The sequence below is a fragment of the Electrophorus electricus genome, chromosome 2, assembly GCF_013358815.1.
Source record: "Electrophorus electricus isolate fEleEle1 chromosome 2, fEleEle1.pri, whole genome shotgun sequence".
Lineage (NCBI taxonomy): Eukaryota > Metazoa > Chordata > Actinopteri > Gymnotiformes > Gymnotidae > Electrophorus > Electrophorus electricus.
The window spans coordinates 31,381,052-31,393,938 of NC_049536.1; the positions used below are offsets into that span (position 1 = coordinate 31,381,052).

At 49.0% G+C, this 12,887-nt stretch overlaps 1 protein-coding gene across 8 annotated transcripts in view; it reads right to left on the reverse strand.

Annotated features, from left to right (window-relative positions):
• Positions 1–12,887, reverse strand: part of pard3bb (par-3 family cell polarity regulator beta b) — a 167,094-nt gene that overhangs the window by 115,201 nt on the left and 39,006 nt on the right. For all 8 annotated transcript variants that reach the window (XM_027025790.2, XM_027025788.2, XM_035523518.1 and 5 more), the window contains exons 4-5: positions 10,105–10,297; positions 1,736–1,833 (exon numbers count right to left, since the gene is read on the reverse strand). In XM_027025790.2, the coding sequence (XP_026881591.2) occupies positions 1,736–1,833; positions 10,105–10,297 (291 nt within the window). The remainder of the gene's footprint in view (positions 1–1,735; positions 1,834–10,104; positions 10,298–12,887) is intronic.

Genomic DNA, 12,887 nt, shown 5'->3' on the forward strand with positions numbered 1-12,887 from the left:
GAGACTAAATACACCAACACGGCACGCACACAATTTCACTGTTTGGCCCAGATACCTGCTCCACATTCCACGGCACAGTCAATTATATGAGACTGTGTGTGTGTGTGAGAGAGTGTAAATAAGGCTTCTTACAACAAAATCAAAAGAGTGAGTCACGCTGGCTACCTACAGACAGACAGACAGACAGACAGACACACACACACACACACACAATATAAAGAGAGAACCAAGAGAGAGGACACAGAAACAAAGAGCAGACAAAAGATTCCCTGGGACAGAGACAGGGGAGAGGGGCACAGGAAGTGGTGGGGAGGAGGGTCCTGAATCACCTTGCATGGAGAGGAAGCCCCTCTGTTTGGGAATGTTTGGGGAATGTTCCGGAACACTGGCAGAGCTCTCCCCACTGCCATCAACCAGAAAGAGGGAGCTGACTGATCCCACCAGGAACGGACCGGAGAGACTTTGGGGAACGGAGAGACAAGTGTGACGTGGGAAAGGGGAAGACCGTTAGCTGTCTCAGTGGCGTTCTGGTGTCTGACAGCTCGTGCTTGTCTGAGAGAAAGCACACTGGCAAGGCCCTTATAAGGGCCAAGGATTCAGTCATGTGTGACAGGAACCAGAAAAAAAAAAAAAAAAAAAAGCAACACCCCCTCCCCCCAGAACAGCCAGAGTCAGACGCTTCACCCGATCCCGCAGGAATGGACCCGCCTCTGATCTGCCCCGCCAGGAGCGGGGGGGGCAGAGAGAATGCGGGAAGGGCCCGGGCATAAATCACACACGCCAGACCCACGGCCGCTCACACGAGCACAGGCCGGGTCAGTGCTGATTAATGAACAGCGCCAGACAGAGGTCAGCATCTCAATCACGGGTTCAGGATGTGGTCACGCGTAGAGTAAACAGTTTCCGGGAGAACACAGAGGTGTCGCGCGCTGACAGATTCGTCAAGTGGATGCACCTGTCTCCAGGGTCGGGGGATGACGAGTGCCGAGCTGGGAGGGGAAAAACTCCGTGTCGGGGTAAACATACAAGAACGGACATGAGCAAGAAACGAGAAGAGAGAGAAAAAAAGGTTAAAAAAGAGACAGACAGGCAAGCAGACAGACACACAAAGAGAGAGAGAAATATAAAGTGCATTAATGTGAGCTACCATACTCCAATAAAAAGGGCCTGAATGAGCAGAGTGGTAATCATAAAAACTCTATCTATTTGGAATCAGTCCATTAAGCAGGAGGGAAAGAGTGTGTGCGCTCTCACGGAGACAAATAGAAAAGACACTCGGCTAACTCGCAGACGCGCCCTAAACACATCCACGCAGTCCATCACGAGCACTTCACTCCTCCTCCATCTTGGCTCAGTCGCTCTCCTATCCGTCCGCACGCCTATTAGCATTTTAGTGGGTAACAGTGCACATACAAATACGGGCAAATGACGAAACGCAACAAAGGGGAGCGCAGGGAGATGTGGCGAGCGTGATAGGGAGAGCGCGCAGGCAGCGGGGGGCGAGCGGGGCTCGGGACAGGTCGGGGCTGGGTTCGCTCGTTCGGTTTCAGTCATTCGGGTTTTTAGTTTTCTACACTTCACGGGAGAGGGTGTCTGTCTGGGTGTGAGCGGCTCTGTAAAGGACACTGCACTTGATGTGAATGAATAGAAGGTGAATCAATACGTTAGTGGTAGGAGGAGTAGCAGTAGCAGCGTAAGGGTAGTGTGAGTGTGTGTGTGTGTGTGTGTCTCTCACAGGTGGCCTGTCATCTAGGTCATCGCTGCGTGGGGCTCCGTTCTCTCCCACGGGTCCCAAAGCAGAGTCACTGCTGCTTCTCACCATCAGAGGAGTGTCTGAAAAACACACACACACACACACACACACACACACACACACACACACACGTCTCAAAGCTAATTCAATATAGATAAATCAGTGGAATTCTTATACACCATTATTTATGAAAAGACTGCTAATAAAAATAATTCAGTAAATAGAAAACCTAATTCCAAAGCTGTAAATGTCAAATCTGTGAAAAATGACGACAGCTCTGGAAATCACAGCGCCAGCAACCCGCCCAAAACACCAGACTCCAGTTTCAGCCCGACGGATTTCATATAGCTGCAACCCAGTGGAACGACCTGGATTTAAAGAAGTGGTCTGATCTTGAAACATGTCAAAAACCAGAGAAACCTAACTGACATATACGAACGACTGCAGTACTTCATGTCAATATTAAACACATTGATTAAACATTCACATTTCACTGGGAAAAAAAGCAGGAAGAAACTGAAAAACCCTTGTGATTTGTGAGTATGTGCAAATCTGACCTCATTATTCGATTTAACTATTCAATTTAATTAAAGTTCTTTAGGAAATAACTCAGTGACTCAATTAAAATCTCAGACTTCACCATGGCCTCCAGCGTGAAGGCTGGGAAACAAACACACACACACACACACAATCCTCAGGGAGATTTAACTTTGATATAGACTAAACAATGCTTTTCTGAAACATTTGCTTTCTTTTGCATCCATGCTGGGATTATGATGAAATGTAACCCACTGTCTTTTTGCCCTCAACATCGTCTCAGCTAACTGGAGACCATATAAAACTGACGTGCCAGTACAATCCACCATCAGTGCCTGACCTCGCTTAAACTCTTGCGGCTGAATGCGATACACCGCAACGTTCCAACGAAGTGTGAAATCTTCCCAGATGAGCAGAGGCACTTACTGAAGCAAAGGGGACAAAACGCTTGTTCAGAACTGAAGCCGCTGACAACAGCCCAGTGCAGTGGTGCTTAACCTCTGGGCTGCCGTGAGTTAAGGCCAGCTGGAGAATGGCTTTCAAAATAAGAGGCACAGAAAAGGCAAATGTTAGCGGAGACATTTTTGGGTATTCCTTTTCAATAAAACCGTGTTGTCCAAGTGCACAGAAAACAGGTGAGCTGTGCGAGTTGCAAAAACATCCTTAACTAGAGGATTTAAGTTTTTTGCAACATCACTTAAACATTAAGGAGATAACTTAGAAGTTAGATGTTAAAGAAGCAGCTAGTCGCTGTCCCGCGACTGTGCTAACATAACTAAGGTTCAAAGCCTCATATGAGAACATACGCCTGCGTATTATTGAGCTTACAGACATATTTCATTTCTGTACGGTCAGTTATGCCATTTTTATTTCCACTTAGGGGGCGTGGTGTATAACAACATAGACTGAATGTACTACATAGCAAAACAGCTCATTCAGGGCTATGAGACTTTTTAGTGAACACACCCAGCGTGACAGTATTTCTGAAGTCAGCTAGCTAGCCAGTCGCTAGTTACAAAACAATGACAATCTGGCCACAAGAATCATTTACTTACTGCAAGATGCAACATCTTGCTAGAAGTATTTTCAAACTGGCATTAAGCTGCTTCTAACTGATGCTAATATTACACAAATGTAGGAAAGGAAAACCGAATATAAGAATGCAAATTAAGCTGCCCCTTCAATATTCAGGTTTCGACGAATGAGGGCATATTTGCATATTTTGAAGCGGTAACCAATGAAATACGTGCTCATAAAACAGAAACGGACTGAGTTGGGGGAATCTACATAATTCATTAACTGGGGGAAGAAGGCGAGTTGGGGGTGGGGGGCATTCGCCCCTCCCTTCCTCGTTCTCCATCCCTATATGTTGTGCCAGGGCAGAACCCCTCCAAGCCACACCACACCTTCCTGAGTGGCCACTGACGTCACTTCAGTTCTGGATTTGCCTTTAGCCTCAAGGTTCTTGTCCTTTTTCCAGCTTGAACATGGAACGCATCGACGAAGTGTTTGGTTGCTACTGTTGGGTATCGGCGAGAAGCTGTCTAACTGTTATTACTTATTGCTTGTTATGACACCGACTGTCTTAATTACAAGGCACAAGTTCTGACTATAACTTATGTGCCTGCAAAATATTACCAGTTTATTTACCATCACAGGCTGAGGGAGACGCAGGGAGGAAAAACGGGAGACTCGGAGAGAGCGAGAGGGAGAGAGAGAGAGCGGGAGAGAGAGAGAGAGAGAGAGAGAGAGACAGAGAGAGAGAGAGAGAGACAGAGAGAGAGAGAGGACAGAGAGAGAGGGAGAGAGAGAGAGGAGAGAGAGACAGAGAGAGAGAGAGAGAGAGACAGAGAGAGAGAGAGAGAGAGAGAGCACATCAGGAGGCTTTAAGGGAATATTTGTACTTTTTTTCTTTTTTTTCTTAACAGCACACATGGCAGCTGCAGCGGTCTCAGAGACGCTGACATTACCCTCGTTTGATTCCGGGCTGCTGCTTCCCTCAAGCACACCACATTTTCAAACTTGTTGCCTTTTACCAACCCTTAAAACACCTCAAACCTGAGTCACGGCACCTGCCATGTTAGTGGGTGCGACAGCAGCAATTGCACTAAATATTAAAGGGCTCGGCGGTGTATGTAATATTTATCCTACGGCTTTGAACAGCTGTTCTGTCATGGAAAGTACAAAGACTGATCTGGCTGGCAGGAATGTGGCTTCTGTTCTTTGGTTAGATCCCCACCACTTAATCGATCACTACAAGATATTTTTACTGCAGTCATGTCAGAGCAGGTCCCATCGTAGAGAGAGACAGGGGTTGGAGAGAGAGAGAGAGAGCACACACTTCACAGTTCCAGCAGGAGGGATACTAGTTCCCAGTCCGACTGTGGCATGCTGGGTCTTCATCCAGCTCTACTCCCCCAGGCCTGCACGCTTCGGCGGCCGTCCTTCCACTATCTCCTGCCCAGGAAGGACAGGCTCTGGTGGGCTCGAACACCCCCAGGGGGGCGTTCGAGCCCTGCCAGCTTTCCCCTCACGGGGGGCGACGGGACAATAAGGGGATGCGGTTCAGCGGCTGGCCCAGCCGGACCCCCGGCCGCTCAGAGGGACAGCCGGCGTGAGGCACCTCTCCATCCAAACAATTAGCCCTAACAAACAGGCCAGCCGAGGAGCGGGGCCTCGAGGCAGAGGCACACATCTCGCCCACGCCACTTCATCAAGGGCACGATAACCGGGGCGGGCCGGTAACAAGCTCCCCGAGAAAGAAACACGCCGGTACTGTACGTGCTCAGCACCTGAACAGAGACATATATCCCAGACGTGGAACACGGGGGGGGGAATGCGCCAGTGGGGTCATTCCAGTTAAACCGAACATGAAAGGAGTATTTGGCCCTTTATATGTGCACCGCCAGTATGAAGAGGGTTTGTGTGTGACAGGTTAGGCTTCGGGCTTGTTTGCAGTTCAGCTGCACTGTTTTAAGACATCACTTGTTGCAGAAGGACATGCTGCTTTACAATCTTGCTTTGTAATTTTTCTGAGCTGAGCCAACATGATATATCAGAGTTGTGTAGAACCTTTCCCCACCCCCCAAAAACACATAAAACATTAAAAATAGAATTTCATTTCAACTTCAGAATCGAAAACCCTATCAAACCTGAAAATATGTACTGTTACATCTTTACTATCCACTGACAGTCATATTCTGGACTGCTTGACCCGACCAGTCAGAAAGCAGAGAGCTTAAATATCTTGTCCCCACCCCCGGAAGGGACCTCACACCAATCGGACTAAACCCGGCCTGAAGGGAACACTGGACAGCCTCCCAACAAAATCACCACACAGCCATAAGCAGCGACAGAGTCTGGGCCACTGCTCCACCCCCTCCACCCTGACATCCACCACCCTCAGTCATCAGGCAGCCGCATGGAGCCATTAGGGCGGATGGAGTGTGAGGTGGCAGCGCGCGGGTTCGGGCGGCGATACGGCAGAGATGGAGGAGCACTCCATCAGGGTGGGGGGGGGGTATACACTCCACTCCACACACCATCTCTCTCCCACTCCATCCACCTCGTTCGTCAGTGCCTCCACCACCCTCCCCTACAATCTCTCTCTCTCTCTCTCTCTCTCTCTTTTTTACCCTTCGTCGGGTTCTGTTGTTTCCTTCCTCTCTCCCTCTCACGGTAACCCTCTGCTACGCACCAGGGGCTAGGGGACTCGTTTAGACGAAGGATCATCAAAGAATTCATGACGACCAAAATATTCAAAAAACAACAGCCTTTAATGTTAATACCTCATAAATTCAGCTGCGACTGTAAAGAAGCGCTTTAGCGGGCCGTGAGGGATAGCAGCTTGTGGGCAGACAGAAGGGTGACAGGACTGTGGAGCCATAAAGCACGGGGATGATACTCCGGCCAATAGAGGGTGGGTCAGCAGCCTCCTGGGATCCACCAAACATATACAAAATGTATACGTGTCAAAAATATTTGTAGGGTCAAGTATTGATCATTATTCAAAGAGCACCCTAGATGCACTTAAAACCTGGGCTTATTGATTTGAATGAACGAAAAAAATCAATGCTGTTTTCAATCAGCTCTTCGGAAAGAGGTTTGGGGAGAGGCGCGGACATGGGCGTGGGAACGGGCTAGAGAGAGAGGCGGACTGAGGAGGGGAGGCGTAAATCTGGAGGCTTGTGATGGCTCTCCGACAGGCTGAGATCAGAAACACGAACGGAAATCTCGGCCAGACAGCGCCGGAGGACGCCAGTGCTGCTATACGTGTTAACAAAACATCGGGTGGGGGAGGAGCACACACACAGAGGCATCAGCTCCCCGACATCCACCAACTGCCGCGGCGATCCAGGAGGCACGGCCGGTCGGGGCCGGGGTCCCGGGCCCACCCTTGTGCCGGTACTCTGAGCCCATCCCTCTCTGAGCCTGAGCGAATCTGTGCTTCGTCACGCAGACAGAGCCACGGCCTGTACACGGGGCGAAGGTCACGCCCTGACAGTTTTCATAAATACATCAGGGCTGATGAAAGGGAGCAGATTTAGCTGTGCGGATGTCTCTTTGTGCGCGTGTGTGTGTGTGTGTTTGTGCACGCGTGAGGCTCCCTGGTCGCTGAGTGTGTCCACATGGCCCCAGGTGAGACTAGGCAGACGCTCCCTGGCAGGCTGCTCTCACTGGGCTGAATCACACGCTTCCTTCGCGCTCATCCCTCACCTGCCTTGGACTGACGATCTCTCGGTTCTTCTCGGTGGGCACCTCTCTCCTGGATTCCTGCCCCCTCCCTCTCGCCTGTGTCTGCTACATGCCCCTCCCTGCTTCTGGCTGACGGAGGGAGGGGTCACGGCCGACCCTTGGCACCGCTGCCGGCCACATCCCCCACCCACTCTGCACGAGCGGAGCAAGGTCGAGGGTGTCGAAGGTCATTCCCTGCCTCTGCGCTGGGGTCACGCCTGAGGGACACATTACCTTCTGGCCTAAACCAACACGTACTCATGGAGGTTAAAGACAGCACCAGCGAGAGGCACTTAGAAGCCCTCAGAGGACCCCATCATAAACTCCGCAAACACGAGAAGACTGCATCCTGAACATGGACAGAGTCGTCGGTAACCACCCTGTGAGCAGGTGCTGGGGTCTACGGGATACAGATTGTTTTCAAACCAGATATAAGCTCAAAGAAGTAGAAAATGATTGTTTTTCTGTTTTCCTCTCATCTTAAACGGTGGTCCATCATGCTAAATGATCGGGGAAATTCCAAAGCTCGAACATTCCCTAGATAGAGAGAAAAGGGTAAATTAGTGCAGGAGTACGGTCACACCCACCGCGGGACAGCACCAAAGGCGTGTGGCTTTCCTAGGCCCTTGCTGTCTGAGCTCAATGTCACTGAATTCACTTCATGTTTCACTCGACAAAACTCGACACTGGCGTGTTCTTCACTGTAGAGGCCTCCAGCACAGCCAATGATGTATGATCATACAGCGTTTTGCCAGCAGAGTAAAATCAGCCTCCAGTGTGACATCTTTAAACTGGAGGGGCAGCGCGGCAAGCTGCTCTGTACCAGAGCAGAGCGTCGGTCCTGTAGCTACAGAACAAGCCCTGCATGGGAGAACTGACAGCGCTGGGAACTAATGCAGCGTAATGCTCAGAATGGCTGAGCCACGCTGGTGCCAGCAAAGTGCCTATGCCCTCTCTCTGCACCACACTCCTGCATCTCACTCCTGCAGTGTAGAGTTTGAAGATTCACACAAGTAGTTCAGTCAGGCTCTCTCATACTCACACATACACACACACACACACACACACACACACACACACACACACACACACACACACACACACACACACTCTTGCTCTGTGCTGCTCTTTGGGAATGTTTGTCAAAACCATCATCATCCGCAGTGTATATGTGACCCAGCACAGCATGCCAGGGGAGAGGAGAACCTAGCATCAGCTGCCATCCAACGAATACTCATGTCAACACACACACACACACATTTCAGCATGGCCCTCCAACCAGCAGTGTCTAGCAAAACGACAAGCACCCCCACAGGCAGACGGAGAGCATTTCATTGTCAGGATTTCCCAGGTAATCTTAGGGCTAAATGGTACCCCTCAGTGTCCAGGAGGGGTTGGCTGGACAATGAACAAGCTCTGAGAGCTCATCTATAATCCACCTTCTCAGGCACCACTGGCCTGGGACAATCTGGGGGAAATACCAGCAGGACACAGGAAAAACGTGTGTGTGTGTGTGAGTGTGCGCATGTGTTGTGCTTGTGTGTGTGTGCGCGTGAGATCATTATTTTGATTCAGGTCAATCAAACGTCGGGATATCAAGATAAAATATTTAGGTAATAAATAAGTATGATCTCCAGAAAATCAATTTGAGTTTATGTGAATGTCAGTTATAGAGTTACAAACCCTCATTTCTTTTCCCCACAGGACTCTGCGTGTGTGTGTGTGTGTGTGTGTGTGTGTGTGTGTGTGAGAGAGAGCGCGAGAGAGAGAAATGTCTCCCGCACACAGATGGTTCCATCCCAGATGGTTGTCAGGCTTTGCAGACGTGACAAACTGCATATTTACGGCCGTGGCAAATGAAAGAGGAAGAGACGACTGTGGCAGCCGACACCTCCGCCTTGGTGCAGAGAGCGAGGAGACCAGAGGCTGGCTCAGGAATGCCTGGACCGCGCCGGAAAAATGCACTTTCCAACAAGTTAAACCTTACAAGCTCCCGTCTACTGTTACAATGAAACCTAAAATATGAGGGCTGGTTTTACAAGGAGACATGAAGAGTAAGACAAATGCATGCTCAGAGCACGTGTGTACACACACATATACACACACACACACACACACACACACACGCGCGCACGCACACACACAATTTGTTCACCTTCACTGAGCTTGAATTTCACTGTACAGCTTGTCTGACCTCCCACATATGACAGGACATTAGGGAGAGGGCAGCACATGTTTTCTGCGTTCCCTACGACACCCATCACCCCGTGACCTCTGGGCTCTGGACTAAGAGCGCACACATGCTCAAGAGATCAAGACACCCCGAAGAACAGTAAAAGCACGTCGGGCGGGAAGGTGACGTATCCCGGCCTTTCCCTGCGCCGTGGAAACGAGCGGCTGTTTTCTCGGCTGCGAGGTTCCCCGTGCACCTGGGCGGCGGCGTTGCGCTCTCGTGCGGGGTCTGGGTTAGCGCCAGGTATTACATGTATCCCAACACGGCAATGAAACAAATCAGAGAGACACACAATTCCACTTGAGGAGAGTGGGGCTTTGGAGTGAGAGAGAGATGGAGAGGGAGAGCACTGGAGAGACAGGAAGAGAAAGGACAAAGAGAAAACGGGAGAACGGAGAGAGGGAGAGAATGTAAGAGATCGAGAGAGAGAAGAGAGAGAGGATGGAAGTGAGAGCAGGCACATTTACATCTTAACACGGTACGCGGTTCCTTCTATTACCAGTCTCATTACCATCCAAACTCTAAAGCAATGAGAATGTGTCATTATATTCCTCATTAACTTCTAAACAAAGAAGCAGTCAAAGCCGGGCGCTAACCAACCTTACGTATAAACGAGAGTCAAGCAGCCAGCTAGACTGCCAGTGGAAATGCAACTCTTGGGTGAAACTGTGCCGATGCATCTTAAAATAGAATAAAATTTTAAAAAATTAAAATCTATCTGGCTATGACAATTCAATCTATGCACTCGGAATAGCAAACAGGAAGCATGTCTCTTCTGCCACCGGAGCTCTGAAGGCTTGACGACATTATTAAAAACACTCCTGCGGCCCATCATCCCTCAACGTACTGGATTTGAGGGCGGAGGAGTTGACTTCAATCTCCCCTCCTCTGATTGGCTGGAAGCAGGACAGTTCGGAGTCGGAGGGTTCGGGGCTGGGTTGTCCGGCTCTGCTTCCACTGTTAGCGGGAATGCCACCGCCGCCGCCGAGGCTTGCCGGCACCCTCTGCTGGGCCTCCTGCTCCTCGTACACTGCCACCAGCTGGCCAGGAAACAAACAAAAGCACACAAACCATTCAGGGTTAACATGCACACAAAACACACCATTTTTTCACAATTCTTTGCAGTTTTATCGACAATTGGGGGGGGGGGGGCGCTGGCTAAGCCTCAGAGTTGCTCGAGCCAGCAGTTTCTGGAACCTCACTGCAGAAACAGATAGCGTGAGAACCAGACTCGTGTAATTCACCTGCCACAGCACAGCTATACCACATGAACGTCCCAAACGCTTTAGCCTGAATAAACTGACGCAACACAGAAAAATCCAGCGCACCACAAAATAAAAGTTTTTTTAAAAAGCTTAAATGTTTGGAATCAGTAAAAGCTGTTTTGGGTTCTTCTGCCATTCTGTTGATCACGTGGGTGCAGCTCAGGGATCAGAGCTACAGAGGTTACTTGCAGAGCACCGCGAGACCCACCGTAATATACAGGAATGTCCACACAGTACCTGAGTCTACGGTAGACCTGCAGCCACACAGAGTTCACACACAAGCCTCCATGCGTGTGCGTGTGAACGCAAACACAGTGAGAAAGAGGAAGACAAATCTGCTAACAAAGCCAGAGGTTTCGGGAAGAGGTGCACGATACTAGTTTTTCTGTATTGATCAAATACTGAAATCTTGCATTTGAATATTGTCCAATATCGATACCGATCCAATATTTTTTAATTAAAAACCACTGTGGAGCTGAGGTTCCGTTGTTTGGGAAAAAAGATTGCTGGGGAATTTGTTGCGCAAGATCTATTAAATACGCAATATTTTTTACAGATATGCATGGATATGACAGTTTAAAAAAAATTTGCTTGGTTTTCAGTTATGCTGTAATTTCCCCCAGCATGCGCACACACACACACACACACACACACACTGTCTGTTTCTCTCTGCTCAGACTCCTGAAATTTACACTACAGTTATTCTGCTTTTCCACTGCTCATTACCGAATGCAACCATAATTCCACATCAGGCTATTTTGACATTATAATTATTCTTGTGAATTTCAGTGTTTAAATCGCAGTTCTGCTCACTATACGCGCCCCCCCCCCCCACCCCCCCACCAGGAACTAAGTGAGCAGACAGAGAGAGGCTACATGTACTCTCAAACTAACCTGCTATCATGTGACCATGTAAACCAACCTGGCTGTTATCCTGCAATATATGCTATTTTCAGGCTGGATTTGTGATGGCATCCGATCGCTTTCCTTAAAAATATTTTCTCCTGATATCCAATGCAGCAAATCTTTTTGCTGATATCAACCCAATTCTGATATGTGGTATCGTATCAGTGCCGCCGCTGGTCTCCAGGACCCAAGAGGCCAGGACAAAAAAGGAGTGTAGATGACAGAGGATGGACAGTGGAGAAAAGCTGGTCAAAGAAGAGTGCAGAGAGAGGGAACAGACTGACCGAGAGTAACAGAGGGAGAGAGGAAGAACGGCAGAGCAGCCTAATGAAAAGGCAGCTGGCCAAACCATCCATTCATTATCTTTCTCTTCCCTTCATCTCCACTTAACAAGCTCCAACCCGTGCCCCACACACACACACCTCCACATGCACCGCCACTCTCTCCTCCAGTCATCCACCCATCAATCCATCCATTCGCCCATCTAGCCCTCCATCCATCCGACATCATTTCATCTGTCCAGCTCCTTCTGATATCTCGGCACGTGTTATTTCTGTCCCCACACCACTTACCCACAACTAGCTGTCTTATTTTCACACACAAGCATACACACACACAGGCACGCACGCACGCACACAAACACGGAGAGAAGGGTTAGGGTATGATCAATGTAAGTGAGCTGTGATTTATTCTAAGAGCCTGGAGAGAAGATAGAAAGAAAGAAAGAGAGAGAGAGAGAGACAGAGAGAGAGAATTTCGCCCATGCCACAATATGAGAGTAGAGGAAAGCAAGGAAGGATCACTACAAGTGTTATCAATCTCGATAGTTTTGGGGGTGGCAGAGAGAGAGAGAGAGAGAGAGAATGAGAGAGAGAGGAGAATGGAGAGAGAGAGAGAGAGAGAGAGGAGAGAGAGAGAGAGAGAGAGAGAGAGAGAGAGGAGAGAGAGAGAGAGAGAGAGAGAGAGAGAGAGAGAGAGAGAGAGAGAGAGGAGAGAGAGAGAGGAAGGAGGGAGTCTAGCCAGGAGCAACAGAGGTATGCCAAGCCCAGCCACCACAGCACTGCCATTACTGTCTCACAGGAGAGCAGCATGGGCACCAGAACAGAGCATGAGCAACACTTACATCTGTACTTATACTGGAAAAACTGTGTTCTCTCCATGACTAATTAAGTGACTTAACTAACTGGATTTAATGGTGCATTATTTTTCCCCTTATAGCAACCCCATGCCTAATACTTTTTAAGAAACTTTCTGTAAGTAATAAAAGTTAGGGAATATTAGTCTCTCTAAGGATGTAAAGGAGTGCTGTAAGTTTTTAGACTGTAATTAAGGGAGAGAGTTAGCCTGAGATAGATGGGCAGATATGGAGGGGTTAGTGTTGGTGTACGTCTCAATAGAGCAAGGCTTTTTTATCACTGTAAAAGCTCTTTACATGATCTCTCTCTCTTACTCACACACA